At 31.1% G+C, this 25,353-nt stretch overlaps 1 protein-coding gene and 1 non-coding gene across 2 annotated transcripts in view; both read left to right on the forward strand.

The window, feature by feature from the left end:
- Smp_020170 (voltage-dependent calcium channel) overlaps positions 1 to 25,353 on the forward strand; it is a gene marked incomplete at both ends in the record, with an annotated part of 167,914 nt that overhangs the window by 109,877 nt on the left and 32,684 nt on the right. The window contains 8 exons of the mRNA XM_018793451.1: positions 2,493 to 2,639; positions 5,444 to 5,482; positions 8,903 to 8,987; positions 11,971 to 12,131; positions 15,198 to 15,338; positions 20,964 to 21,165; positions 23,813 to 23,977; positions 25,083 to 25,241. Of these exons, the coding sequence (XP_018647963.1) occupies positions 2,493 to 2,639; positions 5,444 to 5,482; positions 8,903 to 8,987; positions 11,971 to 12,131; positions 15,198 to 15,338; positions 20,964 to 21,165; positions 23,813 to 23,977; positions 25,083 to 25,241 (1,099 nt within the window). The remainder of the gene's footprint in view (positions 1 to 2,492; positions 2,640 to 5,443; positions 5,483 to 8,902; positions 8,988 to 11,970; positions 12,132 to 15,197; positions 15,339 to 20,963; positions 21,166 to 23,812; positions 23,978 to 25,082; positions 25,242 to 25,353) is intronic.
- On the forward strand, positions 12,620 to 12,691 carry Smp_tRNA_00135_Pseudo_TAG.1.1. The gene has a single exon. It is a non-coding gene (tRNA).

The raw sequence follows: 25,353 nt of genomic DNA on the forward strand, positions 1-25,353 counted from the left end.
TCTATATTTTCTCTTCTGGCAATCTTCTATGACTTATTTTTTTTACTTAATTAGCACACTATATTATGCATTTTTAGTAGTGTTATACCCTTCTTTTTTGGTACCTTCATTTTGCTATAATTTTCACCAGACTTTTTAAATGTGTTATTCCTCACATTACACTAGGAAGGCTTTGATTGTGGCGATGAATATCAAGCTGAATTAGATTACATTGAAACAGTTGAAAAGGAGTGCCTCAAAAGTAATTGTATTTATGTTGTATAGGTTGCAATGAATATCGTAACCAAAGCGTAGATGAGATGATTATTTGATGTGACTAATTCCTTGACTTAACTTGTTTTTTTTATTTCGAAGTCAGTCCAATAAGTTAATAATAAAACTGATTTGATCAAATTTGTCAAAATAATTTTCATTTATCCTAAACAATAAACAGTGTATACTAAACATTGAAAACATGTACTTCGTATGACCTTTCTAACACTTTCTGTTAGTCACGACACTCAGTGTCTCGAGAACTGAGATGAAATTCAATATTAATTAAGGCATTTGAATAAATACATTAGTTACCATCTTACAGATATGTTACGGACGTTCTGCTGACTGATGAGATTGGCCCGAGTCTGAATTGGGATAAATATTACCAATAACAACTAATGACAGTAGTGTATTGACTGCAGTTGTAAATTTGAACTAGTTAACCCCAACTCAGTGGCCTAGGTTTGTCTTATTTGCTACAATATATTTAGGATTTATATTAGGTCTCATGTAAGTTGGTGAATACATACAGCTGAAACTTTTCGGATTAGAAAGAAATAATTATCTAGAGCACTTTTAGTTTACAATTTATTTCTATTTGATACCAGTCTGTGAGCAAAACTAATTTTACAACTGAACACTTTTCTTTAATGACACTATTCTAACAAGCTTCTATTTCAAATTACCACATATGGTCGAAAAGTAAAAGATCTTTGGAGGTACTAAGTTCATGATGCCTTAATAATACTCAACTTTTTGTGTGCACAAAGCAACTGAATCTTAAGTATGTCTCAGAAAAACATCACAATGAAATGAATTAAAATGAAATTAAAACAAAATTAACTCAACAAATATCAAAGAATCCCATAACAAAAATAAGAACTAATTAGATCCTCAATAGGCTTTATTCTAGTATACATGAATATTTATGTGGGTATATGAAAATAGTAAACCAGTCAAGGTAACTTCTGAATCAGTGATCATAATGAAATAGAGTAATTTCTATATCGAACTATTATTCTTATTACTACCAGTACACATCTCTACCAACTACCAACTTGTAATTTTTACCTGGTGTTTGTAGTTATGCACCCCATATCATTGTGATTATTGATATGGTATTTTTTCCTAATTTCATTTTGTATTTATGTACTAGTTCACGATCAGAAATGTAGGTCACCAAAAGTATAACAATTTTCTATAATTTCCCATCTGACAGTATAGATACTTGAACATGGTCAATTATTGTAGCATGAAAAATGTCCTACAATCAACTTTGATACTTTGGTATTAAATTGACCCTCTAAATATTTATCAGTTTAGTGGAGATTTTTGATGATTCAGCACTGAGGTTTGTAAAGATCAGTTGTTTATGAAATTTGTTGAAAAAATGAAATACAAAGGTATCCGTTTAAAAAGCCTTTGATTAGGCAGAATTATTACAATATCGTATACACAGTTGACCTGGATTTAGATATTCTATTTAAAAGTTTACACATCATTTACTTATCGCTTTTAAATCATAAATTAAATGACTTTTTGCAGAAGATATACCCACAACTAACAGGTCGCTTATGATATTAGCTATAAGACATTTTGAAAAACTCAATATATTTCGTGGAAAGTTATCTGTGTGGCCCTTCATCCTAGACGTATTCGACATCAAAAATGCTTGTCATTTCGATGGCTATCACAGAATATAAAATGCAAGAAGGTTTCATTCCCATGAGGTTCTGATTGATAAACGACCTGTTTTTTGTCAGAAACCCTACACCAACAATCATTCTTCCGAAGGTATATTCAACTTCACTGTTTAACATAGACATGTTATCACATTGACTGGAATTAATTACCTCCACTAACAACGAAAATAAAACACTATTTTTATGTAGGGATTTCAATGAATTTTGAAACAACAATCTTGCTGGTAAAAGAGAGATACAGACATAAGGCGATGGGCTAGGGGCAAAAGTAAACAAATTCATTTCATCAACATTCGTTCTAACAGCCAGATATTATCACTTGTCTTCACATAGAAAAATTATGCTTCATGAATGAGAACATGGACTAATTTATTGTCACTGAGTTGCATTAATTAACAGTTAAATTTATAATAATACTAAACAGGTCAAAGGTTTTGTAATACATTTCACGATACTTTTTATTTGTACTACTAAACCATGAAACTAGTATTGTTTATAATTACTTATCGCATTTAATTTAACTGTGAATTAGAGATCACCATTTTTCTCGTATTTTATAATTTGTAATTATATACAGTTAATTGATCTTGGTGTATTTCTACACCCATATTCTTATTGTCGTGATACGTGGAATTTATTAGATGCCGCTGTAGTGATCGGCGCGTTAATATCATTTTTTCGGTAAGTTGAATCAAGATCATTTCAGTAGAAAGGATGTCATGCTAATTAACTTTCATATAAGATTTTCTTGTAATAAGATGACACGTTTATGGAGACTGGATAATTTAAAATTTGTTTTCACAAGAGGAGAATCATTAAAAACCAACAACGTTACAGTTGATTCGTCCTAATGTACGAGACCTTAACTAACACATTCACATGGAATCGAACCCAGAATTCATCAGGCCTCAAAGCAAACACGAAATCTTGCCTTCCATATGGTTTTCACTACTAGTTATAGCTTTACTCAGTAACTTAAAGGTATCATGCATTAACAAGACTTAAAGATCTTGTGCTCTATTCCACTTCAGATCGTGGATCTATTCACTCCCAAGGAAACCTAAACTAATGTAGAACAGCTGTATTGAACTATTTGTCTTTTGACGTTAGTTTGGAATCAAATTGTATTTTTAAATTTTTGACTGCATTTGAGATCCAGTTAGTCACAAATCCAGAAACTCTGAGGTAAAGTTCCTGATTGTGGCCCAATGAACAGGTTGGAATCTCATCGAGACCATTACTTCCCCTTGAACTACAAACGCGTCTTATAAATAATCTTCCAATGGAACGAAACTTGGGTTTGCGGATTCTTGATGATTCCCGTTAGCTACCTAACATCAGTGAGGCTGATACCTGACTGAGCTTCTATTATTACTTAACATGTCAGTCATGTAAAACGCATACATTATGATTACTTAATAAACACTTATTCATCAATGATCAACATCAGTCTAAACATACTTGATGATAAACAATTTCACGAAGCCTACTTGATTTCAGTTGTGTAGGACTTAAAATCAATGTTAAATCTAGTTAACGAACTTTTAACGTGATTAATCCAATTTTAAAAACGGCAACCTGTAATTGTATAAAAAGAGTTAAGTGTAACTCTCCTAAACGTAACGTGAATTAAACATGAAAATCAGATTATATCTCGCTGTCATATATTATCAATCACGAGTGATAGATCAAAGTCATCATGCAATCGCTTTCAATTAGCATATAATTAGTGGAATCCCAAACACATTGTAAACCTAATCCAGCAAGGTCAGTCAACGCCTATCAATCGATACCACATGCAGAAGGCCATATATATATATATATATATATATATATATATATATATATCGAGAAGAAAACAAAATATTCACCAGAATAGTAAGTGATTATTGGGAAAAGAATACGTATTAAATTATTCAATCATACATCACATAAATATATGAAGGATATATATAAATAGCTCTTAAGTTAAGCATAAAAGTCTCACTATTTAAATAACAAATGGACGAGATGTTATTAAACTTATTGTTCAATCAGTTTGAAAAGAAGAAAAGTTATCAAACATTTTAGGCGTAACTATAATTTATGGACGAGCCAATTAGAAGCGTGTGAGGGATTTCAAGGTCACGGCGCCAATCTCAGTACATAATGCTCACGTACAATCGGTTCTTAGAGGATTTTAGAGAAAACGTGACAATTGAGCGGCTAAAACAAATGGGACTACCAAGAAGTTCCTTTATTTATAATTGTCGTGATCAAATGACTTGTGGACCTTGTGCAGACTACCGTAATGATGTTGTCTTTCGATGTAATATGTGTTGGGGGAAGAAGTCTGGTAGAATACGATTTTTTCCGCTCGATCCAGTTTGAGACTAAGACAAATTATGACAATTGTTGTGGACTGGATAATAAAAGAACCAGTAACATTGGTTGCAACTAGGTGCTAAAATATATACGTATGATTGAAAAGCGTATCGATGACTACATAGACTTGGTTATGTGTATCATGTCCTTGTCGACAAGAAGCATTTTGTGAACCTAACAACGGGAGTGCACACAAACAATATTGAAGCTATATAGTTGAGGCTGAGAGAGTTTTTACGACCTTATCATGGCTCTAGAGGCTGACTATTATGGAACCATATGGATGAATTCCTCTACCCTATGTATTACTATTTTAGAACATTTGAACCTCTATCTAACCTTGACAAGTTTTTGAACCATGTAAAAGAAGTGTATCCACTTTCATTCTTTGGTTTTGTATGATATACTTTTACTCTATACTAACTGTTTTCTCGTTGACTAGTATTTCTCAAAGTCACTTAGGATTCGTTCAAAGGTCGTCCATAAATTATAGTCTCGTCAAATTTTATTTACTATGTATTACTGATCTATGAACACATGTGGGACAATCAATTGTATTTAAAAAAAATTATTGAGTTTTTTTTCTTTAAAATGTGAAAGTCATACGTTCAATACTTCATTTGTAAATCCTCCACCAATTGTCTTAAAATGCATCGTTCTTTCATTGCTGTAACAATTACTTGCGTTCCCCATTTTCTTTGATTCTATTTTCATAACGTTCTGCTGCCAGGCGTCCTACTTCTGATTGGCTTTACATACTACTTACGTCGACAGACGTAAGTAGCATAAACCACAGTTAAAGCTAGTCTGCAGTTCTGATGATTTTGATTTTCATCCGCAACATACATATTTCACAAGAAAAAGTCACAAATTTAGTTGTTCTAGTGTCATCTTGTTCATTACCCGAATTTACTCAGTTGTTTAAAATCTGAATGTACCTAATATTTCACAGGAAGAAATTTTCTACTCATTCTACAAATTTCGTTTACCATGCCATCAATATCATAATCAGTATTTTAAATTCTTATTTAGTGTTAGTTTGTTTTTCGTTATTATCTCCCTCAATATTGTTTTTTTTATTTCTATTTAAAACTTCATCAATTATACAATACTTAATGAAGAGCTTATACTTTGAAAGGTAGAGCTGGACATGGAAGTAGGTAAGTATGATGATAAGTTGATATATTTTTGTTCTCTATGTTATAATATTTTGATGAACAACAATTTTAGGGAAGAGTATTCGTTTCAATAAATTCTCTTCAGGTTCTGTAATTATATGTTCAAATTAATAATCCGAAAAAATGACCAGGTTAAAGACAAAGTACATCGTTTAAAGTATGTAAATTTAGGGTTGTCAGACCATATAAAATAATAGAGTGCGGGATCGTGGATGAGCACTGCTGAGGAGTCCCATAATAGGACGAAACGGCCGTCCAGTGCTTCCAGGTTTTTTCAGTGGTGATCTGGCTTCAATTGACCCATGATCTCAACTCTATGGAATAAAATGGTTAATGTTCATATGACTCATATAGAATGTTAACTGGAATCTGTATATATGTCAAGTGAAAATTTAAGATCCATAGTCAAAATAACCATGGGTTTTATATATATTGACAATACGACGTAGGATACTAAAGTGTTTTTATCGTTTTAATCAATTAACTAGTTGTATTTCAGTCGCTACCATATATTGAAGATTGACGATTATCCATTAGTAATTGAAATCCCTGATCTCTATTGATAAAAATATAAGGATCTGATTATAGAAATTTAGTAATCAGTAATTGGTAGAATATTGAGAAACATTCCAAGCTTATTTCATGCATTCATTGTGCATTTTAATGTGTTTTTTGGAAGTTAACAAACTTAATACGATAACGACCGTCAAACATATTTAATGTTGGTATTATGGTCTCTTACGATTGATTAGTAATATCTGTAGGTTGATCGAAAATATTTCCAACGTTAATGTTTGTAGACAGAACAAATTAATATGATACAACTCAACGAAATATTCTTTAGATAAATTAATGAGTACTTATACCGCATTATTTTTCAAACATAAATGAAATAGATTTTCTAAATGAATGAATAAAGCCTATCTATAATTTGTAAAACCTGTCTAAACAGGACAAAAGAGGGAAAATGCCAATATCGTAAAACATATTTTGTAGGTTTTCACAAGTTGGTCGTTGTTTCCTGATAAATCGCCAAATAATTGAATGACTATTGAATGGATATTTTACAAGTTTCATTGCAGTTAGGATAATCGAATTTTAACCGTTAATTTACTGGTTCGAATCCCATCTAAGTTGCTTCGGTCCGGATAGCTAGACAGTATCAGTAGCAAACATAGGCTGAACATTTAGTTGACAGCTTGTTGTATAAACCTGGACTTGATAAATGACCTATATCGTTGAGTACGTTTCGTCAGTTGATGTTTAACACATGGATTTAACTACCCCCAAAATAGAAATTTACAACTGTGAAAGATATGCATCGTTTGCTCAACAATAAATAACACAAGATAATTCGAATAAGTCAACAGATTCTGTGTTCAAACTGTGTTGATGGTTTAAAGCATACGGGAACGATTTTAGATTAAGACATTTCTTAGGAAAATAATTAAATAATCCTTCTTTTAAATATATGTCTGACTACAAAGATATAATAGAATTCATCTAAACGCTTAATCTATAACTATGATCATTAAATAATCATAGAAGTTGTATTTCTTTTACAAGCCACAGCTTTCGTAGAGAATATAAAAAAAAATGGACTAAAAAACAACTACACTGATTACTGTGATAGTGTGATAATCCTCCTTCAACAAATATTAATGAAGTGAACGAGGACACACAAGTGGGTGCAACCAAATGTACTTAAAGACACAACTACAGAATCTCTTAGTAAAATCTGAGAACCATACAGTAAATACTTCATTTGTAAAATGTCAATCAGTCGTCTCAGACTTCATTGTTCCTTTGTTCCCACAGCAATCATTCTCTGTTCTCGTTCTCTTTTCTTCGGTCTCAACCTTCTGCTTCCAGGCATTTCACTTTCGACTGATGAAGCATACTACTTATAGCTGTCGACATCACTAGCACAGACCACACTAACACTCATCTTTATTGAATAAATAATTGATTTATTATTGTTACTTATGCATGTGAAAGTTATTTGGAAAAACCTAATACTAGTGGGAAACTTTGTCCGAGAATATTGCAATTCAGATAAAAGAATCTACAGGAACTGTTTATTTGTATCTTAGTTTTCATCATTATTTATGTTCGGAAGTGAGATATATCAGAAATATTATTAAATGTTGGCTGAATGTTGTCGTGAGTTGACTGAGTTGAAAATGTGTACAACTTGATTTAAATCCAATGGACTTATTATAACTCTAATGCTCCAAGACTTGAGGAACCGGGTTTTTATTCAGTTTGAGGCAATGTTTGTCCATTCCTGAGGAAACCCGAAGTAAAATAATGAAGCAATTTATTAATTCACTAAACGTCAAATATAAAATAGAGGACGCTCCAAGAGTGACAGAGAATTTTTAGAAGCTTGGCGTTCAAGTCACTCAGCAGTCAACAAACACATAGACACTGACACAATCTACGAACCCATACGGGAGAGGTCAATCAATCACAAAGCCAGACGTCAACCGACAAAGATAGTTAATGTGAATTCAAAGGCACATAAAGACGAAAATACCTTTGAAGACAAACCATAGGATGAACCAATATGAAACTTGTAGAATAACTAAAAAAACTCACTTATTCTTAAAGTAGAAGGTGAAGATTTTGTCCAGAATGTCAATTAAATCTCTACAATTAATCAACTAGCCCTGTAGTCTCAACAATGCCGAAATGATGAAATTTCTCATCAATCTGCACCTACGATAGCACTAAGGAACGAAATCAGGGTCTTCAGGTACTATGTTGAGAACGTTACACCCTTACTGAAAGAACTTTTCTCATAGGTACCGGATATAATGTCAATTTGTATTAACACCAGTGGATTTACAGAACAAGTTGGAACAATTATAAATGAGTCCAATAACTCAATAACATACTTCTTCCTATATTATTTGTCGAGAAATCTTATAACAAACAGTACTTATTTGTAGCTTTTAAGTAAGAGAATAGCGATATTCACAACGTGTTACAGTAACTATTTCTATATAAATTGAAACAAAAATTACATCCAAACAAGTGGTCACCATATGATACATTTATTTTTATCAAATAAACTAGTTACTGAAATATTGATTTATTCCTTCATTGAGAATTTTTAATCAGTGATTGGCAGTAATTGATTAATTGGTTATTTAGAAACAATAATGTCAATAAAAGTTAATATTGCAATCAAATCATTAAAACGACAACCTTTTTTTAAAAGGAAAACAAACGAACAAAGTATGTAACATTATGTATAAATTAACTAAATGATTAATTAGCTTCTATCTTATATTTAAGGGAATATCTGATGTTAACAACAGACTACAGAATTCTTTGCTTAATCTTCTTTCTTGTGATCCCTTTTTCTTTTTTTTTGGTTTACTTTTCATTACCAAGTAAAAATTTGAGTACAATAAAGTCGTTACGTGTACTTCGAGTTTTAAGACCACTAAAAACCATTCGAAGAGTACCGAAATTAAAAGTAAGTTTGGTTTTATTTTCACAGTAATATATGTATTAATAATGACTGAGTATTTTGTAAGTATTAAGGACTTTTGGATCTCAAGCATGTCATCTGTCAATCACTTACAAAATGAAACGGAAGATGGTTCGGCATTATCGTGAATTAATCAGATTTAGAAATACAAGTGACTGGACGCAGATACAGTGGTGTGTGGGTTAGACACTCAAGTCAAGGCTTCAGTATTCTGGGTTCGATTTTTGGTGTGGTCATAGACAGAAACTGCTATGAAGTAGCATGCTAAAGTGAAACGGCTATTCAGTGTTTGTAACCGAGGCCAGTCCATGAATGTTTATGATTTTTACAGTTTAGAAAGATAATTAAAGTTGGTTTTGATGAACGTGAATTAGCTAATAAGACAATGAGCATTGTGCAGTCGTCTTGTCTTAGTTTGGAACTCTACAGAAATGTCTAAGCGAAGTGATTGAGTGAAGAGTATTCAACTTAGTTAATCTGTGAAATTAAAAATTTCGTAATAGTGGTTATCGACTTAGTAGTATTTGTTCCAATTTCGTCTATGGTTTGGAATGTAAGGTACCGAGAAATCTTAAATAAAGGCAACAAACTTAATAAGCGCTCTTTTGTTGCAAATAACTCTTGATCTCATATTGGTATATTGTGAAATTTCTGTTCATAATTAGAATTATCTCTATAAATCGTCTAACTAAATATTAGTTAAGTTTACTTCTATACTTTAAAGGCAAAATATTAATAGCCCTTTCTATATGTTATCAATTTAGAACATAACCTCTTTAATATAAACTAGATATTATGTTAGGTCATATGTATATTCATTTGATTCAAAAACAAATTAGTTTGTTCAAGGCGCTGAATATTATCGATGTGTTTTTTTTTGGTGTAAAATGACAAAAATTAGAAATGGGTTAATATCAATTAAATTGGCTGAGTTCACGAAAAAAACCAGAACTTTATTACCTGATGAATAAAAGACATAATGAAACTTATTTACCTTTAAAAACGTATTTACCATGCAACTTGAAATCTAAATCTCAAATTAGATTAACTTCTAATCTTATTTGTGAATATAAATAACGTTTGAATAGCGTAAATACAAACTAAAATTTAGCAAGTGTTTTTGATCATGTGTTATGCTTAACCTTAATTCATGTGTAATGATAAATATCAGGTTTTCTAATCTAAGACAAATAGACCTACATTAAAAACATCTTAATGCTAAATATCTTATTACAAACGCCCCTAGTCATTTTTTTCTGGATAAAAAGGATAAGATTTTGTTCTACCAAATATTAGTATAATGTTTGATTTTAAGGTTTGAAATATAAAAATATAGTCAACTTAAAATTGAATCAGTTCACTAGGCCTCATAACAACGATAAATAAATTCGACTATGAATAGATTCTATTCTACTAAATGGTTTTTAAAAACTTTAAAAAAGATTAATGGTTGATTTCAAAAAGTGATTCTTTGTATCCATTAGTAAAGAGATAATTTAATACAAAGTATTAAAAACCATTGAAGAAAGCAACATCTTAATACTATTTGATGGCTTTATCACAATGTATACCTATAATCAAAAGTTATTATTGAACTGGAAATATTTAAATTGGTGTCATTGAGCCCGTAAATTCATATCAAACTTTAACCACCAATGAAGTAGAGTGTGTCTGTTAATCATCAGACTCAAATCCTCCAGTTTAATGGTCATCAAAACACTTTAGAAACCTCATAGTCCTCAATAATATCACTTGTATTTAAACAATTCAAAAATTTACTACACATTACAAGTAAAAATAATATATTTATAATATCTCAATGAGTAGAACGATTAGGTTTTTAAATTTTCTGACGTTTCGTGACTCAGTGTAAGCTACTTCTTCAGATTCTATTATTTTTATTTATAAGAACCTCCCTAATGCTCAATTTATTACATAATAGTTACTATTTGATAGAATTTAGCTTCCGGTAATCCTTTTTTAACTGATATCAACTTATAATGTAAAACTACTATAGTGATGTCCTTATGATCCATGAAAATGTTCCTACTAAATAATAATCATATTATTATCAATTTGTTATCCATATATATCCAATACGGTAAAAAGTGAATGAATTATGTATTTAACGTTAGGATAAATACCAATGATATATTGAATGATAAGAAATGAAAACTCGCTGAGTAACTCGATCTATATAATAAATTTGTTAATTTAAAGCCACGAATTGATGACAAATGTGAGGTTACCCAAAAAAATTACATCATAATAAATGAACTGAAAAAAAGCTTAAACTATATGAACCTCTCTATAAAATCCTCTAATAAAATAATAATCTTATATTTATTATTAACTGGTTTTCCAAACGTTGTAGCTTGTATTAGAGGATTTAACTGATCTGATAATCACAACACAATTATCTAATGATTCACAGTTTATTGAAAATTCGTCATTAGATAACAATCTATAAAGAAGTTTATCGTCAAAATAGATTAATTTAAAATTAATAAATTATTTCAACTAAAATAGTAATGTAGTGAATAAGATCGTGAGTGGGGACAATTTAGTGTACTTAGGCACAAATTACATACTATCTCACTAAATTCTGATAACCATACAGTGAACAGTTAATTTGCAAAATAACAACCAATTGTCTCAGTCTTAACTGTTCCTTCTGCAAATATCAGTCCGTCTTCTCTAATTTCATTGTTCATGCATTTTAGTATTGATCGCGCTTCATTCCTGTTCTTTCCTTATCAATCTTCTGCCAAAATACATTCCATGTCTGACCATCACCATATACTCCTTATATGGATATAAGTAGATCACACCACAGTAGCAGTAATCTAGTCACCATAACACCATGAATTGTAATTAATCAATAAATTATTACCCTATATACATATTATACCAATTAAGATAAAAAATTCAATCATTTTAAATTTTATTCATTCTTTTTCTTTTACAGGCTGTATTCGATTGTGTAGTTAGTTCATTAAAAAATGTTTGTATTATTCTTGTTGTATATATATTATTCCAATTTATATTCTCTATTGTGGCAGTTCAATTATTTCAGGGAAAATTTTTCTATTGTAATGATTTATCAAAACTTACAAAAGAAGATTGTCAGTAAGTTGATTAAATGAAATTTCAGTAGTATATAATTATTTGTCTTGGACGTTATTTCTATAAAAAAAAGAGAAAAGAGAATATAAATAATTTAGAGTTATTTGTGTAATTTATTTCAATGGTACTTGAAATTTATTTCATTTACTTTCATCTTCAAATTACTGTCTTTATTTAGGTCATTCAAATTGATTGATCAATATTCCCTTTAATAAATTGAGTAACTTTTTCAATGTTTAACTGACCAGTTAAACAAATTGTATGGTATTTTAAATGTAACGTAACAAAATTTCACTTAGTATTGTTTGTTTAAATCTTCCCATTGATGTGTTAGGACTTCAACTGGTCAGTCTCTAATTGGCATATGTGCATACTGTGTGTATTGCCTCAATATAGACCAGTTGCAGTCCTAAACATCAATGGGAAGATTCAAACAAACAATACGAAGTGAATTTTAACTTCACCCCATTGCACAAGCAAGTGGCTATCAGGACTCAGTAGCTAAGTGGATAACGCGATGGCGATAGAAGCGAAAGATACTGGGTTCGAGTCCCAGAGTGGACGTCAACTCTGAGATGCAGGTACATCCAGTTGACGACTCCAAAATAGGACGAAACGCACGTTCTGGATTCCACTGCTATCCATTATCCATCTCTGCTTATAACAAAATTTCGTTTTCAGAGTAATTTGATCATTTGAAACGAAGGTCAGCATTAGAATTGTTTACCCTTAAATATCTCTGATTATTAAATCACGTCTCCAGTATTTTCTGAATGATTTTCATTTATCGATAACAGTAATCACTTTTGATATCTGGAGAAAATGGGCATGTTGATAATAAGCACTTCTTCACTTCACGACAGAAAGTTTGAGTTCATTAAAATCCCTTTTTCATCTTACACAGACCATTTTCCTGGGAAAAATCAGGGGTTTTATTGCTTTTTATAGTATTACAATTCTCTCATTGAATAGTTCAACAAACTCAGCTTTAATTATTGTGCTGAACAACGGTATTAGAGCCTATTTCAAATACTAAACAGTTTTGTGCAGTTACTTCACGACTATCACTGTAATCCATTCTAGGACATTCGACATGATTGGCCGTCTTTGAACGTATTACTATTTTCATATAAATTTACACTACTGTTAAATGTTTTGTTACATTGTCATATGACAACATGATTAATTGGTTATGTCTAAACATTTCGATACATAGGATTAATTTCACCATACTCACACACTTAGAACAACCTGTAATCAAGATATTAAAACTCCCGTATAGTCCACTGAGATTTTTCAATCCGTAATTTATACTTCTTTTTTGATTGAATCATGTATTTTGTTTGCGAGTTCTTCGTACTCGACAATATCTCTAACTTCTAGATACCTACTGGAGACAACAGAGAATCAAACAGTTAGTCATTAGCAATGCAGAGTTCAGCGTACGGCTTTATGGTTTCAAGTCACCAAATTATATGACCACTGCGAAATGAAATTGTCAAGAGAAATACCACAGGAGTAGAGGCAGAAAAGAATAGACATGGAGTATATGATCCTATAAGAAAAAATAAATTTACGGAATAAAATTTATAAGATAGTTTTACAACTCTAGATATAAGAGAAGAAAAATAGAGAAAAAGGGTGGATGGATCTACATTATTGTGACCGATTCTTAGCCACGTCGCCCAGTCTTAAACCGTTGATTAAAATAGTCACGTGGACCTCAGCCAGATAGTTCACAACTATCTATATGGCTCAGATCAACAGTATTTTGATCTTATGAGTAAGCCGAATGGGGTTTAATGTTTACATCAGATAAAAACGACTTATGAATTATTTTACACTATAGCACTGTTTAGTTACAATGAAACTATCAACAATAAATATTAAAATACATGGAAATTCTGTGAAGACACAGTGATTACATTTTCGAGACTCATATTGATTGAATGTAATCATTAATTAGTTAGAATTTATTATGTTAACTAAATAATGCCTTGTTATCATAAGTGATTGTTTTTGATCATTAGTTTATTCGAATGAATACTTTCATGCACTAATGTTAGCCATTTTTATTTCAACTTAAAAGTCAAATTTAATAGTTGAGTTCATGGGTCGATTAAAGCTAGACCTTCATGGAAAACCTGGAAGCACTGGAAGGTCGTTTCATTCTGCTATGGGACTCTTCAGCAGTGCTCAAGAACTCAACTATTAAATTACTACAATCTCCACAAAAATCCCCTTCTGATAAAAGTCAAATGTCTAAATAAATTAGATCCCATCAAAATTGATTATATTTATCTTACTGCCTCGAATAATATTAATATCCGAATTCGGCTATTTTATAATTTCATTTATTTGTCAAAAAATCATTTATAAATCTGAGGGTATTATCTAATTAAATAAAAACATACACAAAAAACACTTTTCTGATAAATAATTAAAGTCTAAATACAAATTGATAGTTTAGTTGTGTGAATGTAATTAAAATGTCATATGTGCACAAGTGTTGATTTCGATTATGGCTAAATGATTAGCTACCCACCAGTGGGCCTTATATACATCTGAACCCAGTTTTATTTATTTCAGTATGAGTTCTAAAATAGTAATAGTATTAATTTTACCATACACGTTTAAGTTCATAAATTTGTACTTGGTAATTGGAGTATGTAATAATTTCACACAGTCAACTAGGTCGAACTGGTTGTAATCAGGTTCATATATATAAATAAATAAATATGATATATATCATGAATTATAATTACAAAAGGGATCATAATTTCAATTTTTACTTATTACTATTATAGACAATATCAATTTTAAAATGATCGCCTAATGAGTAACTAAGTGTTTTGAAGTTTAATTACCTAACCTTTTGGAGATCAAGAGAAATAGAATGCATTTAGGCCAGAACAAATTATTGTTTGCTCCCAAGATTATTACTTTTCTAAAAGACGAATTCGTTTTTAAATCGTTTCATGTTTTGCTATGCAACTACCCCAAAGTATTAATTTATGTGCACAAAAAATTAACAACATAAACACTGTCTTTTATTTATTTATTCCATAGAGGTTATTTCTTTTCATATGATGACGGTCTAGTACCTGTTGTGAAAGCTCGAGTATGGAGTTCACGTGATTTTCATTATGATAATGTGATCACAGCTATGCTAACATTATTCACAGTGACAACTGGTGAAGGATGGCCTGGGTAAGTACTTTCCTCGTTTCATGCAAACTTATAAAACCGAATTCATTTAACCAAATATATAAGACTGAACATTTTCGCATAAAATAAAAAGTTGATAGAAAATCGTTTGCAATTGTTTAATCTATAGGTAGCTGTTAGCAATGGATTAACTTCAAATAACTTATCTTCACATAACAGTTGTTTATTTCTAATTCAAAACCGTGACATATTATTTCATTAAAAACTCTATATGTGCTTTAAAATATGTTTCGTGATAAACGCACTGTCATTCAGTCTATCCAAACTTATGAAACATCACTTTTCGGGGCGCTCATTACTTACTAATATTCTTCCTTAGTTGCACTTATTTTATTCAGCTAATTATGTATGACAACGTTGTGTATTTACGCACTATCATATAGTGTTTACAAAGTGTTGTGAATCTGATTACGATGAAAGTCAGGAATCACCGTTTAGCTAGTTCGTATATTTTCCTCTTCATTCCCAATTCATAAGAAAAATGATTGGTGATTACTACAGAATTCATAGATCAAATTATATTTGATTATGAAGAATGATATCATGAAACAAGACCTATCATAAACATTCACGAAGCAAACCACTGTTAAAGAAATGTATATATATATATATATATATATATATATATGAGGGAAACTAATAGGCCAATAAATGGATTGTTGTCAAACTTTAAAAAAACAAAAACATATTGACAAACGATTTCTTATCAGCGAATTAATTGTAATATAGTTATAATTACGTAGCATTATAAATTTAAACAATATTTCACAAATAGAATGTTTATATTGATAAATATTTGTCATCTATTGAAATACACTACTTTTTTATATTCATAACTAAACTAATAATCTTGTTGTCATAGTAGCCGTATCTATTTCGATAGATAATAATATATTCTGAAAATAATGTTTACAGAATTTACACCAGTTTACAGGCATGATCAGATTGTTATAAAAAGCAACATTTAATATAGAGAACAAACATGAAATATAAGAAAGTTTTATGTTTGCTTGTTTACTAAATGATAAGTAGATTATATATGGCATATATCACGGCAAGCCAATGCAACACCAGGGAACTTGTCATTTTTTCTTAAGTGGATAGCCTGATGATTAATCAACGTTGTTCTGTAAGGTTATTTCCAGTGCCAGAGCGAGTTATTGATAATTATCTACAACTAGAGAAAGTAAGATAAAAGCAAAGAGCACGGAACAACAAAACAATGATAGCAAGTAAGAGGTTAAACATTTAAAGTTCCGATAATCTCACTTGTGGAGTAAAATACACTTGCAGGCGCTAGAGCATTTAATGCATTTTCAGAGGAGCAATATGCATTAATGGAGCGAACAAATAATGGGAGAGAGTTTAACGTACGGATAGTTTGTGGTAGATTGTTCCTGAGCCTAGAAAACTTACAGGTAAAGTAATTCATATAGAGAGAAGATCTGGAATATGTTTGTTTCGCTAAAGACAAGGAGTTACGAATGTCGTTATGCGAAGCTTCAGCATATTGAATCGCCTGGTTGGATGTGAAGGATAGTTTGTTCAGTATTTTGAAAAAGAAGATAAGGTTAAGTTTGAGTCTCTTCTTCCATAAAGGATCAAGCCCGAGTTTATTATACCTAGAATTATATGTTAAGGCACAACCAGTTCCAAGAGTACGAAGTGTAAATCGTTTCTGTACTGATTCCAGCCTTAATTTATCCTTTATGCGCGCGCTACTAAGAAGAAACGCGCAGTATTCGAGGAGTGGTCGAACACAAACCTTGTACATTAGAATACGAGATTCGTTGATATGAAGGTTCCGAGTTATGTAACCTATAAGGCGTTGAGACTTGGACGTTTGTTTCATTATCTGTTCAGTAAACGACAAGTCGTCGGAGTACCTAAGTCCTAGATCTACTACTGTGTGTAACCTAGATAACACTTCACCATTTATGGTAAGATCGAGGTTGAGTGATGTATCACCGAAGCATAACCATCCACATTTAGCTGTATTAAGCTCCAGTTGCCATTTCGAGCACCACTGTGCTATCTTGTTAAGCTTCGTGTTGATTCAATTTTGAATATTGCTCAGCTCATGTGAAGAAAATGAATACACTACTTTAAGATCGTCTGCATACAAAAGGGACTTACCCACACAAAAACACTCACAAATATCATTAATAAAAACTAAAAAAGGCAAAGGGCCTGAGACACTACCCTGAATTACCCCACTCCTAACAGGGACGGCATTCGACAATGAAGAGTTGATTTTAACTATTTGATGTCGATTGCTGAGGAAGGAATCAAACCAGGCTAGTAACGGGTTTTGGACCCCATAAGATGCGAGTTTACCCATGAGAAATTGGTGGTTGTCCATGTCGAAGGCCTTAGAAATGTCCAGGTATAGCACTAGTACTAGATATCCTTGGCTACGAAGAGAATAGACTAAATTAAAGAAGTCAAAATGACATGTCATACAAGATCGATTTTTAAATAATCCATGTTGGGTATCATTGAAAATTTTTCAGTCAATAAATAGTTAGATAGTTAGTCACTAATAATTTTTTCCATAATCCTAGAGATAACTGGATTAATATTTATTGGCCAATAGTTATTCATGTCAGTCTTATCTCCGGATTTGTAACGTGGTATGATGTACGCGGTTTTCCAACGGTCAGTTTACCTATGAGAAATTGGTGGTTGTCCATGTCGAAGGCCTTAGAAATGTCCAGGTATAGCACTAGTACTAGATATCCTTGGCTACGAAGAGAATAGACTAAATTAAAGAAGTCAAAATGACATGTCATACAGGATCTATTTTTAAGAAATCCATGTTGCGAATCATCAATAAATTGTTCAGTCAATAAATAGTTGGATAGTTCGTCACTGATAATTTTTTCCATAATCCTAGAGATAACTGGAGTAATATTTATTGGCCGATAGTTGTTCATGTCAGTCTTATCTCCGGATTTGTAACGTGGTATGATGTACGCGGTTTTCCAACGATCAGGATGAGAGCCTGATTCCATAGAGAGTAAACAGCTTAAGGAGAAGTGGAATATCTGGACCACCATATTTGTAGAGAAATGATGAAATCCCGTCTGCTCCGTGACCTTTCGAAACCTTGAGGTTATTTATAACCTTACTAATTATCAGACATGTGAAGGAGATAGATTTTATTAAGTTACCAGTCATGCATATAACTCTAGAAACAGAGCCATTTATGGATTCTTTGCCATTTGCAAAATTACCACTGAAAAGGTCTGTTATAGTTTTTGGGTCATATATAAAACTATTATTATGCAGGATGCATGGTATATCAACCTTTTGAGTTGATTTAACATGTTTATTGTAAAGGTGGATTAGGTTTTGCACTTTTGAGTTAGTACTTAGTGCTAATAGCTCTTCATTGATGCCTTTCAACCTATGTTTTTCTTTAATTTGGTTAAAAATTATTGTTATTTGTGTGACTGCCGTGAAGTCGTTAGATTTAAAATAACGTTTCTTTAGGCGTCTAAGTTTATTACGATATTTAGCTGGTATATATAATTCGTAAGGTTTACTAATCCTGTAAGTCTTAATTGGTGCACAGGAGTCTAGACAAGAGTTAACAATCAAATAGAATATGCTGATGGCATCTGTCAGACTATTACATGAGAAGAACTCATCCCAGTCTGAGAGTTTGATCAGTGAGCGCAAGAGGTCCCAGTCTGCATGCTTATAGTCTCTATAATTGCAGGTTCTTTGAATTGGTCGGTTGTAGGAGGGATAGATGGGGAGAGCACAAGCTACTATCTTATGATCACAAGAACAAGAAGTACAATTTGATTAGAAATTATATATATAGTTTGTTGTTGCTAACTCAAAACTAATCTTGTAATCACCATTCAAAATACAATAAGCGAAAAATTCAATTCATTTAAACAAAGAATTTTTAAAATTTAAAAAAAAATTTTTTTTCGTGTATAATATCTGTTGACTTTGTTTTATTTCATTTCTCTTATGTGGTATGTTTTTTTTTTTGGTTTTTCATAACACCCACAACATACTATCTCTGTTGCCATCAATGATATAAATATTAATAGTAGTAATGCGCTTACAATGCATCATTTTCTCTTTATTATTTATTAACAACAAGTTTCATTATATACATTTCAGATTATCAATATTGTATGTATATATGTATGTGTGTGTATCTGTGTATGCATATATAGGGAATTTCAATTCAATGTTAATGAAAACAATATTTATGAAAATAGAATGCATTGCGAATTCTCCCACTCTTATTTAATTTATACTGTGTGTGTTATTTTGTTTATCTGACTAGTTAATTAATCAATTATTCCCCAATGGTTACTGTTCCATTTAACTAATTTCTAAATAGAAAAAGAGTTTGTATATATATACATTGGTTATATGAGGTGTTAGTAATAATTGTTATTTTCAGCCCCTGAAGCAATTGATAACGATAACAAAAATCAAACCTTTTAGTCAACATTTTATTCGATAAGTGTCACAGATCAATTACAGCCAATTCTAAATATTAACTCAATTCAGTACATTCTTAATTGACATAGTTGACTATTCACAGGACAAAAAAGCTTTACACTTATTTTTTCAGAAATTCCTATACCTTCTATAGTATTAAACCTTCGATATCTGTGTCTGAACTAACAAATCTTCAAGTATTGTTCAACTGTTTATTAGTTCAAAGTTTATGAGCTGTAGACCAATGAAAGACTATAAGCCAATTAGAAAATTAACATTGTTAGCACTTGGTATTTCATGACTAGTTATTTTGTCTTTGAACTTATCACCTAATTATGTGTTTCTCAAGTTCATTGATATATGATGTACAAAGATCAATTATACCATCTCTGTGACTTTAATTGAAATAGTGAGAGCTCAATTGTCAATGACAATAAACTTTTGTTAATATTTATAGGGTAGTGTAAAGTTATGCATAATTGGAATTATTCCTCAAAAATCAAACAAACAATAACAATTGGATAACTACTGAAAAACAGGAAAGGTGTTTCGTTGTAGTACTGAACACTTCAAAAGTACTCAATAATAACTCGGTACGATATTTAACTTAGGTTTCATAATACACTCAATATTATTTGACCTGTTCAAACATATGAACTATCATTTATCCAAACATCCATTTGTTGATGGTAATCTTTTCTGCTTAATGTTTATTTGAAGTTCCACCTATCTAGCAAGTATATTTACGTGCTTTCCTATTATTTCGAAAGCCTAATACTAGGCTAACTACTAAAAAGTACTACCACTGTAGAGCACATATTTACCTTGAACATGTAGCATGGAGTAAAACTAATATTATTACTTTAATAAAATCATTGGTGGAATAATAAAGGATTTTTGTTCTTCAACTACAATCAATTCACTTCTAAGCTAATTTTTTTCAATCTATATTATCGTCAGTTAGGTGTCTTACTACCGTATAGCTATACAACATTGGTTCGTTATGATTTTGTGATTAAAATTATTTCAAACAAAGAGTATATATTTCCTTTTGTCGTTGTTTTTTCATCCAATACTTTCTTGTTGCTATTTGTTTTCTTCATGACTTGTTTCTGCAAATATTACTTATTGTAGAATTTTAAAGAATTCAATGGATGCTACTGAAGTGAATCATGGCCCAGTTGAAGATCATAGTCAACAAATGGCAATATTCTATATTATATTTTTCATTGTATTCCCATTCTTTTTTGTCAATATTTTTGTAGCCTTGATTATTATAACATTTCAAGAACAAGGTGAAAATGAATTAGTCGATCATGAATTGGATAAAAACCAAGTAAATGATGTATACACGTATCTTTTTCGTTTTTCAAGCCACAATTTACCACATTAAACTAAGCAGGATACTATGGTATTTGAGTAGAAACCAAGAACACCAGTCGGCGTGGAATAATATGAATACATTTTTATTTTATGGATCCTCAACAGCTGCTTACAACAGTCTATGTATTGAAATGTAACAGTCATAAATTGTAATCTCATAATTTTCATCACAAACTGTTCTTGGCTAGTTAACCGTTGAACCCAGAAAGCCCTGGTTGAATGTTTTTCCAAGTATGAAGCTCCTTAGCACTATTGTGTGTTCAAAAACGTGTCCAGTTTGATCTGGTCCCTGATGGTTAACTGTGATCAGTCAGTAATGTAGATTATGAAATTCAACAATCCTGCCCACTTGCAGTAGTTAATAATAAGCGTTGGTTGCTGAAAAAGCGAGGTGACAAAAACAATCTTTTCTGCCAGCTGACCTTACGCGTTCTTATATATATATATATATATATATATATATATATATATATATATATATAAACGTTTTGGGAGTTATGTGGATGAGAACCACGGATGCATGAAAAGATTGTTTTAAAGTGGATGGATATGAATGAATATGTATGAATAATATGTGAAGAGGAATTAATCTAAAACTATCAATTTACTGTGATAGTGATGAATTAACAAATGTCCTTTTCTGAGAGAATAAAATAGGTCTGGGTTCTTAAAAGCTAATGCTTCAAGAAAGCTTAATAAAACTGAGTTTATCAGTCTGCTTATTACTTTGATAGATTTAGGAACATAAACAATATGACTTAGACTGATTAAATATATTATTGGACTGTTGAGGGCCTTGAGACCTTTTAGACTGAGGTTCCTTGGAACATGTTCAAAGAAACGAACATGTACTTTCTTTTTTGTTCTTTCAATCTTTTAAATGTACATGCATACCCCGGCAAGCGATAATATGAATATATGTATTATGCAATATTTTATTAAACGCCAATTCCATTACTAACTGATGTCAACTAAAGAGTCATTTATTTACAAGAAACTGGACTTGAAAGTTATTTCATCTTAGCTTGAAACACTTTAGACATCGTACCATAAACAAATTCCATTTAAAGACATTGTAGTGCCATGATAGATAAAACATCCTTTGAAAAACGAATCATAATTGCAGCTCTAACAAATCCACAGTTTAGTATTATCATCAGCCAACAATTACCGGTTACAACCTACTTAATTGATTTCTATCAGTTACAACGCCGATTTCAATCATGAAAAACGATGACATTTGGAGCCAAATGTTGTACGGTTATATATGAAAAATGATCCTTTAATGTGATTCAGACTACGTAGGTGTTACTTTAAACTCTGAAAGAAAAACCACGATGTCATTTAAAGATTATCATAAACTTCATTGTATAAACTAAAAATAGCTACCTTATGAGTTAATATCAGTCATTGAACCACTGAAGAACAGATAGCTCCTAAGTGTTAGTTAGTCCTAGTGGGAGAATTTTCCTCTCTATATGTAAGTTCTTAACACTACATAGGTTGGTAATTAGTTCTCATGACAAACATAATACCATTCATTCAATCAATTTATATTAAATAGTCTGCGTTTTTCTATTTCCCTCAGTTAAGCATACAATACTTTATGGTGGCTAACTGTTCCTCAATTGATAATGTCAACCTTACAAACTACTACTAAGAAATTCTTAACAAAATCAAATACTTAATCCATGCCATAATTTACATCAAATCTTAACGAAAATATACTAGTAAATTATTAATCACTCGTTTATTTCTAGTCAAAATCAGTAATATATTTTTATAAAACGGCCATATTGCAACTTGATCGATAGCATTCTATCAGCACTAAGAAGGACTTGACACGCATGACATTGATCACCACCCAGTGATCAATCAATTACGATTACATCTCAGTCCTACAGGAGGTCGGTCGCAGTCCTAATAGCTCAGTAGTAGTGTCTCTGACTGTGAAGCTGGGTAACACGGGATCGAATCTGTCAGGGAGCATCAGTTCCCTCAAGATTACAGGTACACTTTGCTGACGAGTGCCAAGTAGCACGAAACCCGGGTCCAGGGTTTCCTGTTGACCACCTCCAACCACCATCTTATCTCAACGATAACTGAATTTAATTTTCTGAACATTCAGCCATCTATAATATTTTCATAGTAGTAGCATTAAAATATCTTATTAGAATATGCATGTTATAAGTGTATTTTACTCAAATTATACTGACTAACCTGGTTGGTTGGTTAGTTGTTTGATTGATTCAAACACTCAACATTATAAAAAAAACTTCATTTACCTTTATTCCGTAACATTGAAAATTACAAAATTTAAAATTCAGATTTGAAACTAAATATATCACAACGTCTTTTTTTCTTTCAGTTGCAAAAATACCGAGTACTTCCTGTCTATTCCTCTTCAATTGTTAAACTTTAACTTACGTACATATTTCATTTCAATCTAATAATGAATAACTGTATTTCATTACACATATATTATTTTTATAAAACTTTTTCACATTAAGCATTTCCTGTACAAATATCAACGTGCAAATTTTATTTATTTTTAATCGGCAAAAAAATTTTTTGTTTGTTTGTTGTTTTTTTCTCCCTAGAAACAATGTATTGAATTTGCAATTAATTCAAAACCTTTATGTAGATATATGCCTAGTAATATTGCATCAACAAAATATCGAATATGGAGATTAGTTGTTTCTAGTCCATTTGAATATTATATCATGACAATGATTGCATTAAATACTTTAATTTTAATGATGAAAGTAAGTTTTTCATATAATATTTATTCATGAAACCAGATTCAGTAACTATCTTAATTCATATCTTAAATTGATTAAATAGAGTTTAGCCCGAAAGAAGAGTGTAGAAGAAACTTATGACACATAAAGGGGTGTATTTCGATAGTGTAATAAGAAGACAGAATTAATCTGAGAAATTTGATTTACTTGTACAACATAATTCAGATAATCTGTTTTCACATGAACTTATCAAATCGTGAAAACTAATCAGAACAAAATAAATATAAGGTCAAATAGATACAAAGTGATCATTGAAAATGTTAAGGAGAGGGAGGTAAGTAATGTAATATGAAATGATTAAGAAATCACATCAACCTAAGCAACAGAATCGACGAAAGTCTATCATGTAAGATTCAAGGTTAGAGGAAGTAGTTTTTTGTGCATATAAAAGGGAGACTTAAATTTTCGAGTGATCAAGGCTTCTATCTAAAATCTGTTCTTAAGTGAATGCAATGACCTGTCTTATTTATTTGTTTCCCTACTATGAAACATGATACTTTCTTTTCTCGCGGTATCACTAAACAATTTCAGTCGGAAATTCAATCCTTCTACTTTCAATCTTATACTCAAAAGAAATAAGTCTATACTCTTCAGTGCAAATATTTTGATCTGTTTTATCTTGTTCTCTTTAATGATTTGGTTAATTACGTAACCTGTGCCAAAATTCCATTTGTCGTTTATTTTCCTAATTCAGAAGCCATTCTTTACAGAGATTAACATTTTCTTAGTACTTTAAAAACAATTCTATAAATAATTTTTACTAACTTAGGCCTCTTACCCTTCATGGAGGAGCATAGTCCACTCACTTGATGGTGAACAATTAATATAAACTATCAGTTTCAATGATTTTTCGATTACTATTTGTACTATCTAATGATAAATAATAACGAGCTGAACAAGTAATTCAAATCCTTCATATTAGATTATATGCACCATTACTTAGTAACGATCTTTCTCTTGAAATTAAGATGATTGAAATTAATTTATACCGTATCCTAAAATATGATACAATAGTATTTAATTTTATCTTAAATACTTCATTTGTACTTTACTCTTCTGTCCTTTTAAGTATTATCGACCAGATTATACAGATGCTAATATGGGCATTCCAGACTGGGAAACACAAAAATATCAAAGTTATTGTAGTACACTAGTTTATTTGAATACAGCATTTACTGCTATGTTTACAATGGAATGTTTATTAAAATTAATTGCATTCGGACCAAAAGTAAGAAATACTATTTACACTGATTTTTTATCTTGATTATATCTTCGGTTGGTTGAAGGCAATCAAGACAGATGCCTTAGATATGTATTGCAGCTGGTTGACACTAGTCAGC

Source organism: Schistosoma mansoni, chromosome 1 (assembly GCF_000237925.1).
Source record: "Schistosoma mansoni strain Puerto Rico chromosome 1, complete genome".
Classification (NCBI taxonomy): domain Eukaryota; kingdom Metazoa; phylum Platyhelminthes; class Trematoda; order Strigeidida; family Schistosomatidae; genus Schistosoma; species Schistosoma mansoni.